The sequence below is a fragment of the Psammomys obesus genome, unplaced genomic scaffold, assembly GCF_907164565.1.
Source record: "Psammomys obesus unplaced genomic scaffold, mPsaObe1.curated_primary_1811, whole genome shotgun sequence".
In the NCBI taxonomy this organism is placed as follows: Eukaryota; Metazoa; Chordata; class Mammalia; order Rodentia; family Muridae; genus Psammomys; species Psammomys obesus.
The window spans coordinates 4,829,280-4,845,024 of record NW_026592732.1 but is presented as its reverse complement, the minus strand read 5'-3'; the positions used below and the strand labels follow the sequence as shown (position 1 = coordinate 4,845,024).

The 15,745-nt window shown below is 38.0% G+C and overlaps 1 protein-coding gene across 2 annotated transcripts in view; it reads left to right on the top strand.

Moving 5' to 3' along the window:
• The window catches only part of Dync2h1 (dynein cytoplasmic 2 heavy chain 1), a 204,942-nt gene that overhangs the window by 21,835 nt on the left and 167,362 nt on the right, over window positions 1-15,745 (top strand). For both annotated transcript variants that reach the window (XM_055615497.1, XM_055615496.1), the window contains exons 19-31: window positions 844-959; window positions 1,787-1,914; window positions 3,642-3,791; window positions 4,701-4,906; window positions 5,882-6,037; window positions 6,127-6,241; window positions 6,858-7,028; window positions 7,855-8,237; window positions 9,546-9,678; window positions 9,794-9,911; window positions 12,080-12,192; window positions 13,719-13,838; window positions 15,401-15,551. In XM_055615497.1, the coding sequence (XP_055471472.1) occupies window positions 844-959; window positions 1,787-1,914; window positions 3,642-3,791; window positions 4,701-4,906; window positions 5,882-6,037; window positions 6,127-6,241; window positions 6,858-7,028; window positions 7,855-8,237; window positions 9,546-9,678; window positions 9,794-9,911; window positions 12,080-12,192; window positions 13,719-13,838; window positions 15,401-15,551 (2,060 nt within the window). The remainder of the gene's footprint in view (window positions 1-843; window positions 960-1,786; window positions 1,915-3,641; window positions 3,792-4,700; window positions 4,907-5,881; window positions 6,038-6,126; window positions 6,242-6,857; window positions 7,029-7,854; window positions 8,238-9,545; window positions 9,679-9,793; window positions 9,912-12,079; window positions 12,193-13,718; window positions 13,839-15,400; window positions 15,552-15,745) is intronic.

Genomic DNA, 15,745 nt, shown 5'->3' with positions numbered 1-15,745 from the left:
CTATCTATCTATCTATCTATCTATCTATCTATCTATCTATCTATCTACCTACCTACCTATCTATCTTTTAAAATTATGAGATGACTGAACTATGCTTCATAAAATTGAAATTTTTTCTTTTTTTTTTGAGATAGCATATCCCAGGTTGACATTGAACTCATTTTATAGTAAGGATGACAGCAAATTCTTGATCCTCCACTTTCCAAGTGCTATATCTGAGTGCTGCTATGCCTGGTTTAGTGTGAATGTTTATACTCTCACCAACAGTTCTGAAATTTCTCTTTGCCTACAAATTGAAGATTGAATTAAAATGAACTGTTATATTTTTGTCAATTTTATAGGTATAAAATGGCATTATCTGGCTTTATTGCTTAGTGTCTTAATAATCTATATTCTTTCTATATTATGTTTATATTTACTTTCTTACCCTTATTTTTATGTTGGCTACAGGATAATTAATTTAACTTATAATATGAAATAAATATAAAATGAAACAATTAGAACTTGTAAATACTTAAATATATTCTATTGCTGGTGCTGCAATCATTTATAATTTTTAAAAACGAATGTTTTCTGTGAATAAAAATTATTACTTTAAGCCAGGTGTGGTGATACATGCCTATAATTCTGGCACTCAAGAGGCTGAGGGAGAGGAGTATAAGTTTTGAGGCCAGACTGGCAGACATCATCAAAAAAAAAAAAAAAAAAAGAAAAAAAGAAAAAAAATCAGTTTGTTAAATAGGCAAACAAAGAAAATGAGTGCTAAATGGAAGTTGTGTATAGAGGTATTTTCAAGTGTTGTGTGATAATCACCGGGGAACGCCATGTTCATTGACCCCGCAGTGCCGTCAAGGTGGACTGTCTGAACATCAACTGCAGCCCCGTGAAGACGGTGATCGATGACCTCATCCAGAAGTTCTTCGACCTGCTTGTCCTTTCTCTGAAGAAGTCCATCCAGAGTAAAGCCCTTCGCAGTTTCGCTCTGACTGTGTTCTGTCTATAGAGCCATGGTTTCTAGAGTTACAAAATATGAACCTCAATTACAGTTAGATTTAGCTAGAATATCTTATTAAATAAAATTTACTCAAAATGACAATTTGAAGAAAGTAGGAAAATTCTCATTCATTCTCAAAAGGTATAAAAATTTCAGAGTTTTGCTCTTTGAAGTTGAGCTAGAATTACTTTGTTGCATGTGGTTGAGAAAAATAGTAATTCCGATATATTTATCCTTAGTTCTCCAAATGGCAAGTTGTGGTATTTCATCAGTATTTAGAAGACTGGAAATGTTTCTGATTTTTAGTAAAGATAACTAGGAATGAACACATTTTAGGTTTTATCTTTTCTTCAAAAATTTCCTTAATTTTTTAAGATGTGTAGGGTGTTTCACCTATATGTGTGTCATATGAGTGCCTGTTGCCCATGGAGAGCAGGAAAACATGTGTTGTTCCCTTGGAACTAGAGTTATGGAAGGTTAAGAGCCTCCATGTGGGTGCTGGAAACTGAACCCTGGTTCTGGTGTTCTGCAAGAGCAGGCAGAGCTCATAACTGATGAGCTCTCTCCTGCCCCCTTTCAAAAAATTTTAAGTGCAATGTAAAATCCCAAACTCTCATGGGAAAAATGTTTGTCTGCATTTCAAACTTTCGTTACCTGAAATCAAATGATAGTTGAGAATGTAACATACTTTAGGTGTTAATTATTTTTAAGGCTTCTTGATTTAGAAATCATGTAACTGAGTGTTTTTGGTTTTTTTTTTTTGTAATAATAATAATGTTTCATCCCTTTCAGCTCATATTCATGAAATTGATACATTTGTTACTGAGGCTATGAAGGTCTTAACAATTATACCTCAGTCTGTGGAAGAAATAGGTGATACAAATTTACAGTATAGTAACCTGCAGGATCGAAGGCCAGAGGTGAGAATGCCAAACAAAGCAATCATTGTCATCTTTACTTTGTAGAGATGTGCAAATTTGATATTTTATGTGATTATTTAGACCTATGTAATCTCAATATTATGAAGATGTCCATATAATGAGATCCAGCTGGGCAGGTCATAATTGGACTAATGGTGTGATGAAGTAGTATCAGCAGTACCTTCTATTAATTTCAGAGATACTTGCAGCCATTTTATGATCTCATGTAGTAGAATAACAGTAAACAGTCCATACTCATGTCTTCAGAATTGGAATTTTAGGGTGTGAAATATAAAGTTAGAACAGAGAAGAGACACATAGTGGGAGAGGTCACAGTTAAAGATGGGAAGTAAGGCTGTTGAGAACCAGAAGGAGCAAGAAGAGTCCAGAAAGAGCAAGGCATTTTCAGGACATTTAAATGATTAAAGCTTTGTTCAGACGAAGAAGGAAGAAGATTCTAAATTAGTTTGTACACGTTTCAGAAAAGGTGAAAAAGATGTGTTAGTGAATGCTTCCTAGTTTTTTTTTTCAGTGTAATGTACCTTATGTCCTATATATATATATATATATATATATGTATATGTATATATATATATATACCTATATATATATAGGTATATATATATATATATACATAAGGTATATATATATACCTATATATATAGATATATATATATATACATAAGGTATATACCTTATATATATATATAGGTATATATATATATATATATAGGACATAAGGTACATTTTATATATATATATATATATATATATATATATATATATATATATACACACACACACACACATAAGGTACAATATATATATATATTATATACATCCTTTCTTGTCCTGCCTTCAGGGCTCTGATCATGAAGGATGCTGAACTTTGCCAAAGGCCTCTTCTGCATCTATGGAAATAACCATGTGATTTCTGTTCCCAAGTCTGTTTATGTTTTTGCTTGGCTGATCTTGGTTGTCAGCTTGACACAACTGGGAGGAGTAAAGTGATTAAAGAATCTCTTTGAACAGATTGGCCTGTGGACTTGTCATTGCCTTGATTACTAATTGGTGGAGGAGGGCCCGGCTCACTGGGAGGTACATCCCTAGGCAGGTAGCCTGGGCAGTTTTAGAAAAAGGAGCCACTAAACAGAGTCTTCCGTGTGCTCTCTGCTTCCAGGCTCCCACTTAAGCTCCTGCCCTGATTTCACAGGTGAAGGACTGTCTTTTGCAAGTTAGTGTATAATAAAAATGATGCTGTTGAATTCAGTTGGCAAATATTTTCCTGAATATTTCATGTCTTTGTTCATCAGGAAAGTTAGTATTTTTTGTTTGTTTGTTTGTTTGTTTGTTTTTTCTGTTATGTCTGTATCTGCTTTTAGTATGAGATACACCTTTATTTGTTTACCTTTTTAAAGACATGGATGGTCTCTTATTTGTCCACAGGGGACTCGAGTTTACCATTTGTGGAGTATGACCTTGAACTTCTGATTCTCTTGCTTTCACTTCCCAATGGCTGATTTTTCATTTCCTGTAACTTCTGAGATTAAGATGTGTTTGTTACACTTAGTAAGCACCAGAAACCTTATAGCTGGGACTTTGACAGATGATTTAAAAACAGATCCTTTTAAAATTTTATTTCATTTTAAAGTAAAAAATTGTAAAATAAGAAAGTAATGAAATCATGAAAGGCCTGTAAATGATGCATTGCTTACTTTAACCCTCAGATTTTGCCCTTATTTCAAGAAGCTGAAGACAAAAACCGGCTTTTGCGAACTGTGGCAGGTGGAGGGGTAGAGACGGTTAGCAATCTGAGAGCCAAGTGGGACAAATTTGAGTTGATGATGGAAAGTCACCAACTTATGATTAAAGATCAGGTGAGAACCTTTCAGCTCGTGTTACCTGCGTATATTTCAATTTAGCCCAGTGTTAGGAGTTCAGTGTTGCTACCGACATTGACCTCACTCAACTCTTTTTATAATGTTTTCATGCTTTATAAAAATGACAGTTTCACATGTAACATCTTGGTAGCATTTCTCCACAAGCTAGAATGAAGCCTCTCTGTGCTCTGTGTTTGAAGTAAATCCAGACACACTTGTTGAATTAAATGCCTGCCCTCTTTGAGGTGTTTTACTGTCCATTTGCTCCTTTGTGGGAAAGAGGGCGAAGGAGAGGCATCACTGGCTTCCAAGACATGGCCTGAGGTTACATGCATCTGCCCTGGGTTGCACCATCTGTCTGCGCTCCGTCTCTTACTGTGTAGTTAGTTTTCTCACTGCTCCAAAAGACACTGAGAAATAACTTCCATGGTTAAGAATGTGTGCTCAGGCAGAACAATAGCAGTCTTTGAGATTTTTTATTTTTATTTTATGTGTGTGCATGTTTTGACTGGATGTGTGGCTGTGTGCCTGGTGCTTCCAGAGGCCCAGAGAAATTGTTGTACCTACTGGAACTGAAGCCACAGATGGCTGAGAATCCCAGGCTCTCAGGAAGAGCAGCCATCCTTCCAGGCCCCAAAATGTTTTTAAAACGGCATCACTTTTGTTGATAACTGTAGGTGTGCTGTGAACTACAGGAGTTGTTTAGTGTTTGGAGTTGACACTTATTTCTCATTATTGTAAATTTATATTCTATTTCTAGTTACTATATTATTTCATTTTAGTTGGAATTGACAAGATAAAAAAAAAATCTTTCAGTGTTGACCTTTTTCTCACTTTAAAAAAAATGCTAAAAACGATAAAGTGAGGTTTTTCTTTGCTCTGAGGCCTTTGAACTCTGGCTTACAGATCGAAGTGATGAAAGGAAATGTGAAGTCACGCCTTCATATCTATTACCAAGAACTGGAGAAGTTTAAAGCTCGCTGGGACCAGCTGAAACCTAGCGATGATATAATTGAAACTGGCCAACAGATTACCATGGATCAAAGTGCAAAGTCTATAAAGGAGAAAAAAATTGAGTTTGATGATCTGGAAGTCATAAGAAAAAAGCTAGTGTAAGCGGTTTTTTATTCTGTTTTGAATTCATGATGCTTATTTTGAAAACCATTTTATTCTGTTGTACTAGGCTTCCTAGCTGTAATTATAGTCATCGTATAATACCTTTCTGTATAAACCTTAGAATAAGCAACCCATTATATCATTGCATTCTTAGAAGTGGTGGTTGAGCAATTTAAAAACATAAAGATAAATTCCAAAAAAGGACTTGAGAGATTAGAACATTAAATTAGCATTAAAGACTATTTAATTATTGTTTTAAACCAATCCTATTTAAAAATGGAATATTTAGTTCTAAGAAAAATACTGCTAATGCCTCTTTTAAAATAAATATGGGGTTGGGGAGATGAGTGCTTGTACAAGCGTGGGAATGTGTTTGAATCCTCAGCTCTGCCACAGAGATGAGGCATGGCCTGTGCCACTGGAGCCCCAATGCTCAGAGCACATACATGGGCCCCGTGCTCAGGCTGGCTGACTGGACAGCCCATCCCAAATCATCTCCACGCTCAGTGAGAAACTCTCTCTCAGGAATAGAGAGACTAGAAGAGGATGTCTGACACAACCCTTTGCTGCATGTGTGTGCTCGCACACCCCAGCCCACCCCAGCCCCACACAAGAATCTCAGTGGTCACAGCAAGTGTTAGATTTGCACCGTGTTTTACATATGGTCTGGGTGGGCAAATGTAGCTCTAAGAGGAGTGGTTAAAATACATTCAGCTCATAATGCTTGTCAGATTGTAGATGTGTTAAGCAAACATTTACATAGATATTGTAAATAAAAAAATATCTTGACATGTACTATCTTTACATGATATCTTTAAAACAGTGCTCATAGCATGAATAGAGTAAAATTCTCACATAAGTTGTCAATGGCCTATGCATATTTCAGCTGTAGAAGGAATGTGGTTAAGTAAATTGATAACTGACAGTTTTACTTTTTTATTAATCCAGTATTTTGGTATTTATCTCTGTAGTGATGACTGCCATCATTTTGGACTAGAAGAGCCCAACTTCTCTCTGGCATATAGCATCTCTAAGGACATCGAGAGCTGTGCACAGATTTGGGCTCTTTATGAGGAGTTCCAGCAAGGAATCCAGGAAATGGCCAATGAGGATTGGATAACTTACCGGTCTGATTCTAAAGCAATATTTATGTTCTTATATGTTCTCATTTTTGGAGGAAGTGTGAATTTTAATAAGTGTTCATGTTCTTTCACAGGAGTAAGACCTATCTGTTTGAGGAATTTTTGATGAACTGGCATGAGAGATTAAGGAAGGTTGAAGAGCATTCAGTCATGACAGTGAAGTTGCAGTCAGAAGTTGACAGATATAAAGTAAGACTGTTTTCTTTACTCTGATGCTTGAAAATGATATTTGGAGCCGTTGCTAGCTTTTTATTCGCTAGTGTCTGAACCATAATTTAACTTTATTTTTCAATTATGTCATTTCCTTGTATAAAAAGGAAATTAACAAAGTATAAAAGTTTTAAGTATTTCTACTACCTGTTGTAAAGCAATGTAACTATGGAATTTAAAGTTTTCATTATTGTATCAATAGCGATCATACATAGAGATCATACATGGAATAATGTGATTAAGCTTAGGGCCAGGCAGATGCTGTACCAGCTGAGCTATATTCCCAATAGGAGTTGTAGTTACTGTTAGAGTATTTATGTATCCCAGAAAGCAGGGATATTCTGTCATGTTTTAAAATACAATAAACTACAAATATAATATGCAAGTGTTTACAATAATGTTTAATAAAGAACCTTATACAATTCTATTTAAGACTTGATTACAAGATTATCAGATAACTTATTTAATAATAAAGATTATTAATTATTAAATAACTAATTAAAACTTTGAGCATTAAGATGAAAGTGAACAACCTGTATTTTGCAGAGACACAAATGTGTAAGTCTGTTCTTTACTTTCTTTTTCTTTTCTAAAGATTATTATTCCCATCCTGAAATATGTGAGAGGGGAGCATCTTTCTCCAGACCACTGGCTTGACCTTTTTCGCCTGCTTGGCCTTCCTCGAGGGACCAGTCTAGAGAAACTACTGTTTGGTGACCTGCTCAGAGTTGCTGAGACAATTGTGGAGAAAGCCTCAGACCTTAAAGTGAGGATTGGATTCTGCTAGCCCAGTCTTGAGCACCTGTCCTTCTCCCTATAAAGCATGAGTCATGGTCCGTTGTTCTCTCATCCATGATTGGAAATGCATCACACCTGTTTGGACCTGTTAGATGAGGTTATAGAAACACTAGGAAAACATGGAAACTATTAATACTTATTTAGAGAAGGAAGCCAGCTGCATGGAAAGAACTGGCAGAGAGTCATTTCACATGCAGTGTTTATAGTCACGTTGGAGTACTGTGAGCGAGAGGACAAGAGGACCTCAGGTTACCAGCACTGGAAAGTGCTTCAAGGAAAACAAACTGCACAATTTTGTCGGGAGCTGTATGTTGTGGTTTTGGCCACTCATGATAAAATAGGGAACTTTTGATGCTTTATAATTTTATTTCCTATAAAATGTAAATCTTTATGTCTGTTAATAATCCTGGAACATGTTTGTTAATCATTGTGGTTATGACATGATTCCTGCACAAAGTAACTGTAGTTGTTAGCATATAGAAGCAATTTACAGTAAGGTTTTCATAATATTTGGATTGTTCTGTTCTCCCAAATCTTGGCCTTTTCTTCTGCAGAAACTATCTCTATATATAGTTTTTGTTACAGTGTAGATTAGTTTCATGGAGATCAAGCTGGCCTTACACTATGCTGCTGAAGAGGACATGGAATTCCTTGATCTTCTTGCCTCCACCTCCCAAAGGCTAGAATTATAGATATGTGTGGACCACCGTACTCCACTAAAGTATATTTCTTATGATTTTTTTATAGGATAATCAATTTTGAAATAACAAGTTATAAATCTTTTATGTTAATAGGATTTAAATAGTCGGGCACAAGGGGAAGTTACCATCAGAGAAGCTTTGCGTGAACTTGATCTATGGGGAGTTGGAGCAGTGTTCTCACTGATAGACCATGAAGACAGCCAGAATCGAACTATCAAGCTCATTAAAGACTGGAAAGACATCGTGAACCAGGTTGGAGATAACAGATGCCTTCTTCAGTCCTTAAAAGATTCTCCATATTACAAAGGATTTGAAGATAAAGTATCAATTTGGGAAAGAAAACTTGCACAGTTAGATGAGTACCTGCAGAATTTAAATCATATCCAGAGAAAATGGGTATATTTGGAGCCCATTTTTGGACGTGGAGCTTTGCCTAAAGAACAGACACGCTTCAACAGAGTTGACGAAGATTTTCGGTCAGTACAGCTATGTAGACATAGACATATAGCGACGTTTTTCTCACACTGTAAAGTGCTTAGTGTAAGTGCTTACTACCTTCACATCCCTGGGCTCCCAGGACTATTGAGTCTGTTTTGTAGTCAGCTCTTTGCAACGCTTGCTGCCTCTCTCAAGGGTTTCATTCTGAAGCACTTTGGTCTGGTCTGTGTCATTCCCGTTCTTCATATATGTACTTACATGGCTCCTCCCCCACTAATTCTCCAGCCACATCCTGTTCCACTCACCAGGGTTCCCTCTCTTCCTGCCTCAGCAAGTTCTGTCAGCTGGCCTTTGCTTAGAGGACACAAAGGACATCTTGCTGATTTTCCTTTTCTCCAATTCCAAATTTAGTTAGGGTTTCTATTGCTTCAATGAAACACCATCAACAAAAAGCTAATTGGGGAGGAAAAATTTTATTTAGCTTACACTTCCACAACACTCTTCTGCATTAAGGGAAGTCAGAGCAGGAACCTGGAGGCAAGAGCTAATGCATTACCATGGAGGGATGCTGCTTACTGGCTTGCTATCAGCATGGCTTGCTCAGCTTGCTTTCTTGTAGAACCGAGGCCTACTAAGCCCAAAGATGGCACCACCCATAATGGCTGGGCCATCGCCCATTGATAACTAATTAAGAAAATGCCTTAAAGCTGGATATCATGGAGGCCTTTTCTCAACTGAGGCTCCTTCCTCTCTGATAACTATGTCAAGGTGACACAAAACCAGGCAGTACACTTGCTTTTAAAATTTTATTCCTGTAATTAAAGCTTTTTGTGTGTGGTGTCCTGTTTCAGTAAGGAAAAGGCATATGTGTGTGGTCCTTGCCATTTCTGCAGCCTCTGTTGTTCTTCAGTGTCTTAGGTACATGTAGCTGTGTCCCAGGACTCAGCCAGAAACTCTTTCCCCGTACTTACCTTCTCTGGCCATTTATCATGCGCATCTCAGCTTGGATCACTGCCCCAGAGAAGGCTTAAGTTACAGGGTGTCCTGTTAGCCACTGAGCCAATACTTTTTACTTTTTCTTCATGGCATGTATTATACTTATATAATTATTTTGGAGCATCATTGAATGTCTAGTTCTGGGACATAAGACTTAATATTTACTGAATGAATGAATTATAAAGATTGGTAATATTTGCTGAAAAACTTGCCATGACATTTACTATGGGTTATTAGAAGCATAATCAGTTATATTAACTAAAATGTTGCTCGTACTTGAAACAAATAAAAATGTTTTCATCTAACCCAGCAACCTTAACATAAATGTGAAAGTAATTTTTATTTTGTAGATCAATAATGTTGGACATCAAGAAAGACAATAGAGTCACCACATTGACTACGCATGCAGGGATCAGAAATGCTCTGCTAACAATACTTGATCAGCTTCAGAGATGTCAGAAATCCTTAAATGAATTTTTGGAGGCATGTTTGCTTTTTTTTAAACTATACTAAATTATAACATACTCAATATCTTAATTACTGAAACGAGAGAAAGCTTCTGTTTTTGGTTTTGTTTTGTTGTTTTCATTTTCATTAGGAAAAACGGTCAGCATTCCCAAGATTCTATTTTATTGGTGATGATGACTTGTTGGAGATCCTGGGCCAGTCTACTAACCCGTCAGTGATCCAGTCCCATCTGAAGAAGCTGTTTGCAGGTAGGAATCAACATTTTTCAACAAATAGCTTTAACTGTCTGCCAGCTACAGTGATATGCCCTTCGCTAAGCAGAGTTCCTACCCCCAACTTTCAGCAATGGGTGAAGCTCGTAAGTTAGTAAGTACAGTGTATTCAGTGTGAACTTCCATGATGAACATGAGCATGCAGTGCAGCCATGGTTTCCCTGAGGAAACTCAGCTCAGTTGTGGGATATTATGAACAAAACGATGAAATCTAAAAGTTGTGGGTGTTAAATAAAGGAAGGGTGACGGGCAGAAGAAAGAGGCTGTGCACGGCCTGGAAGTGGAGGAGAGTATAGGTTGAGTCATTAGCAGCTAAGTACCATCAAGTTGCAATGTCCACAGAGAGACTCGAGGAGAATTTTAGAACTGCATCATCCGTATAGCAGAGGTTAAGGAGTAGTAATAGGAATGGTCACTCAATGAAAAATTAGTGCTATTTGTTTTCTTGCTATTGAGTCACTGTAGTTGATTATTTTTTGACAAATCAATAAGCTTCTTAAACTAATGACTGACTTTTTCTCAGATAAATTATTTGGAAAAGAGCTGTATTTTCAAGGGAACGTTAAAAAATAATTGTTTAAGTCATATTTATTTATTGTCAGATTGGCAAACTACAGCCTAGGACCTAGGCTACCTTACTATCTTTTTAAAAATAAGGTTTAATTGAAACATAGTCATGCATGTTCGCTTTATGTATTAGCTGTAGTTTCCTTTGTGTTCTGAATTCTTAGTTGTCATTGACAGAGAAACTGGCCACGGACCCTCAAATAGTCTACCCACTCCTTTACAGATGTTTTTCAGGGCTTGTGGACCTGAGGCTGTGGGTCTGTCTATGCCCGCTGCACTTGTGTTGTGTTGCCGCCACTTTAAAACACAATACCTTTACAGAATCCCAGGGAACTCCCATTTCGGTCGTCTTCTCATTGGTCACAGTGTCATGTGGACACATCAGTTTCTGGCATTTTTACTAGAAGTAGAATTATCCCTCTGTCTCTGTCTTTTTTTCTTTAGGGTTCCATTCACATGCATGATGCATTAGATAATAGCTGGAAACCGGATCAGGTCCTTGAATCTGCTGCACAGCTCTTAGTGATGTGCACCTTAGGTTCTCATTTGTAGGTGGCATTCTTGGCTTAAAATGATGGTCACACCATACCCAGAGCTGTTAGGCAATGGAGTTGGGCTGAGGCCGCAGGTTCTGCCTGCTGTCATGCTGATGTGTTGATTTACTTTCTCGGTGACTTGGAATCATTTCAGTGTATCTGTTCACCTCATGACCTGTTGGGTTATTTCTAGAATTTGGCTTTCATGACATTGTTTGGGCTTTTGGATTATTTCAGTTTTGGGTTAAGATAAAGAAAATGATGCATTTTTTTGGATATACCTTTTAAAAAACACAGATAAATATTTAGTTAAGATAAGTGTTTATTTAGGCTTTGTTCCAAGTCATATTAAGAGACTGTGATGTTTTAGTCTACTTTCTAGAATGTATGAGAGTGAAGAGTTCTGATGGATTGCTGTGTGTTAGTTGATTAGACTAAAATTCTTCGTGGAAAATGATGAAATTGAATGAATAAACATACAAAGAAGCCAGGTATCTATATAAATAGTAGAACATTCAGTGAATGGTGTTATGTTAGATGTTAATAAAATATTTAAAATTAATAATAAGAGTACCCAGGGAGAGTATTTTTTCTTCTTTAAGACAATTAATTAACTGGGAGGTGGTGGTGCACACCTTTAATCCCAGCACTAGGGAAGCAGAGGCAGGCCTCTGTGAGTTCAAGGCCAGCCAGGTCTACAGATTAAAACCTTATCTCCAAAACACCAACCAACCAACCAACCAACCAACCAACCAACCAACCAACCAGCCAACCAACCTACCAACAAACAACAACAATAAAACGTTTAAATACAAGGGTTGCCTCTGTGTATGTTCTCTCATGTACATTTCAATCCAGTTGTAGCTGTTTGAGTGTGTACTGTATATACTGTGTGTGTAGCATATTCATCATCATCCTTCAGTCCTCTTGGGTTTATATTGCTGTGTTCTGGGAATGTGATCCAGAGCCCCGTGCTTGACGGCAGAGGGCTGTGCAACAAGCTTTGTCCTCAGCCCAAGTGCTGCTGCTTTTGTATTGTAGGCATTAACAGCGTGTGCTTTGATGAGGAATCAAAACACATAACTGCCATGAAGTCACTAGAGGGAGAAGTTGTACCGTTTAAAAGTAAAGTTCTCCTATCCAACAATGTGGAGGTGAGCAGTTCTCTGTTATGAAATTAACCATAGGAAATTTATATCAATTAATTGACTCAATTTGTAAGATAGCTTTGGTTAATTTAGTTCTTTTAGGAAACTCATCTCTTATCTTCAAAAAGTTTGACTTTGTTAGCTCCCAAAGTTGTGATAGTAAAAAAAGTATGGATTTTTGATTTTTGAAATACAGCAATTAATTCTGTAAAAAACATTAGTTTTGGAGTAAAAAAGACTTTGATATTAATCTTAGTTGCATATTGTATCAGCTCAATGACCGAGAGGCCATTTTCTTAAAGGGAAATGGGAATCTTAACTTATGTTGCAAAGACATTTTTAAAAAATTAAATAGAATACTTTGCCTTAAATGTAGAGGTAGTTTGTGAAACATTTAATAGGTCTTAGTTTTTTTTTTTTTTAATATGAGTTTTAGGAGATTACAAGTTGACACCAGCAGTAGTTTGTGTCACTTTGATTTGTATGTAATCTTCAGCCTGAGAACTTATTCCCAGTGAGGCCTCACCATTATATTGGATTTCAAGTACTTAAATCAAGTACAAACATCAGGAAAGCACTGATGTTTGTCAAGTAGCTGCCGTCTTTGCTTATGAGTTTTCCATGTTCTTTTCTCTTAGTCTTATTGGTATATTGGCACAGTGGAAGGAGAAGCTTAGGTTCCAGAATATGGACAACATCAGTTATGTCAGCAAGGCAGAAGCAGCTGAAATTCTGGGAGCTCTTGTGCCTAGCAGAGCATCTCTGTGGCCTACACAGAAAGATTCGCTCTCTGCAGAGACGGTCTTGTTAAGCATTACCTAGCCTGGTGCTCGTGTAGACCAGGTTGGTCTCATGTCAGTCCCTCTGCCTCAAGTTCTTGAGCTTACTGCGACACCAAACTTCAGATTTTTAGGTTTAGTTTCAGTGGATATGAACTGTTTTTGGTCCTGACAAGTCCCTACAATTGAGTAAAAAGCAGCAGCCTAAAAGAAGACCTACAGTTGTAGCTTTTGTGCATGTATTATTATAAATGATAAACTGTTAAGTAGTGATTGATAGTTGGTGTTACTTTTTTGCTATCATTATGTAGCTCTGTATGTGTGTAAGAAGGTAATGGCGGTGCTGAGAAGCAAACCTAGGGCCTTGTGTATGGTAGGCACTGTTCTGTCACTGAATTACACTCCCAATACCTTAACCTAAATAGTAATGGGTAAACTGGGCTTTTTTCGAATTGGTCATATAGGTTTTTAAATCATACCAGTCAGTGGTAGTCAGTGCTGGCTCCAGGTGTGGGTTTTTCACACTCAACAAGGTCTCAAGAAGTGAAAAAGAAACCAAACCAAACCAAACCTGTTTATCTCAAATTCTTAAACAATAAAGAATGATTATTTCTTTAAAAAGTAAAGTGAAAGTGCACCGCACATTGCTTCTGAGGATCCCACACTCCCTTTCTGCACTGAAGACTATGGTCAGGCATGGACTGTGTATTTATTTCATGACTTGTGCATGTTATGTTCTCCATCCACTTTCAGGCATGGTTGAATGATTTGGCTTTGGAAATGAAGCAGACGTTGAAACAGTTGTTGAATGAATGTGTCACTGCTGGGCGAAGCTCCCAAGGGGCCATCGACCCATCTCTGTTCCCTTCCCAGGTGAGGGGCCTGTGTCTGGGATGTGGTAGGCATGGGGCAGATGGTTCAGATAACTGGTACCTCTAATATTTGGCCAGTACTTAGCAGTGATATATATTCCTTTAAAAGCCTAGGTCTTCTTCCCTCAACCCTGAAGGGAGGAGGCACTGCACAGCAGCAGGTTATTTGCAGGCTCTATCACTTCCCTGGGGGAGGAAATTGAGGCGGAAGGAATTGGGTAGAAACTAACTTCCTGCCTCACGTGATGAGTCCATCATCATTGAAGAGGGTTTGTGCCACCCCTCTGCCCTGCTCATGGCATCATCTCCCAGAGCTGGGAGGAACTTCGCTGAAATAACACTGGCTAGGAGTACTGGATAGGAGCCTTAAAGCTAGGCCACATGGTAGTTGTAGAGGTGTCTTCAAATTAGTGTTAATTGCAGTGTATCCCTGCAACTATGGCTGTGGATACTGTTCCTTCCAGACCTTATTCTAGACTGAGAATGATGGAGCCCTAATAACGATTGTGTTCAGGGAGCTGCGTCATTAGGTCATTTGCGGGTTAGCTCTCAGATAAGCACTGAGACACTGTGAAGTTCTCACGGAACAAGGTCTTCAACATCTTGCTACCAGCCTAATGACTCGGGTTTGATCCTGGAGCTCCCAGGCACAAGGAGAGAACTAACCGGTGGAAGTTTATATTCTGGAGTCTACATGTGGGCTGTGCGGTGCACACGCGTGTGTGGGCACCCATGGTGTTGTTTAGAAAAGAACTCAGTGAGCCAGGGTGTGGTGGCACACTCCTGTAATCCCAGCACTCAGGGACACAGAGGCAGGCGGATCTCTGTGAGTTTAAGGCCAGCCTGGTCTACAGAGTGAGTCCAGGGGAGCCAAGGCTACACAGAGAAACCCTGTCTCAAAACAAACAAACAAACAAACAAAAAACCTAGATGGAAGTTATAGCAGAGGATCTACCTCAAGCCCCTGTAATTCAAAAAGTGTTCAGTTGTTTTCCCCTAAGAAGGTAAAAACAGCGATATCAGGATACCATTTCATGCGTATTAAAGTCGCTTTTTCCTAAAATCTTTTAAGATTGATTGAATCAATAGTCTGTCTTTCATTGTTCACAATTCTGGAACTGGCACTGAGGTAGAGTTTGACACTAGGTTTAAATTTTAAGGTTTTTAGTGATAGTTTAAACAAAAACCAGGAGGCATATGTAGAGGTCGGCAATTGTAGTACCTGTGCACTGGAAGTCATACTGAGTCATAGAATATGAAGTGACTCATCTCTTTAAACTGTGAACTGCTGAGCTTATCTAAAACATTCAATGAAACCAGAATACCATTTCTTGTGGAAAACCTTTTTATTGGGAAAATTTTAGTTTGGAGATACATATGTTTATATAAACTATACCCATCATTCTTTATATTGCAATGTGATGATGGAAGATGCTAGCCAGCCCATGCTCTTGACTTTGAATCATCTTGGTTTTTATTTAGTGATATAGATATGTGTTTGCAGGACAAAGAGACACTGGCAGGACTTTATTCACATGAAGAGTAATTTTTCTTGTGTTACAGATACTCTGCTTGGCAGAGCAGATCAAGTTTACTGAAGATGTAGAAAATGCCATCAAAGACCACAGTCTCCACCAGATTGAAACACAACTGGTGGCTAAGCTAGAGCGCTACACCAGTGTTGACACGAGCTCCGAGGACCCAGGGAACTCGGGTATGCAGCCTGTGAGCTTCTTCTTATAGTCTGTCTTACCCCATCTGTATGTGCTTCTCCCCACCAATCCATTCTGCACATTCGTTTTGATGACTCAGTAAGTTACAGTATGCTTAAGTCTGTCAATCTTCTTCCTTCCTTCCTTCCTTCCTTCCTTCCTTCCTTCCTTCCTTCCTTCCTTCCTTCCTTCCTTC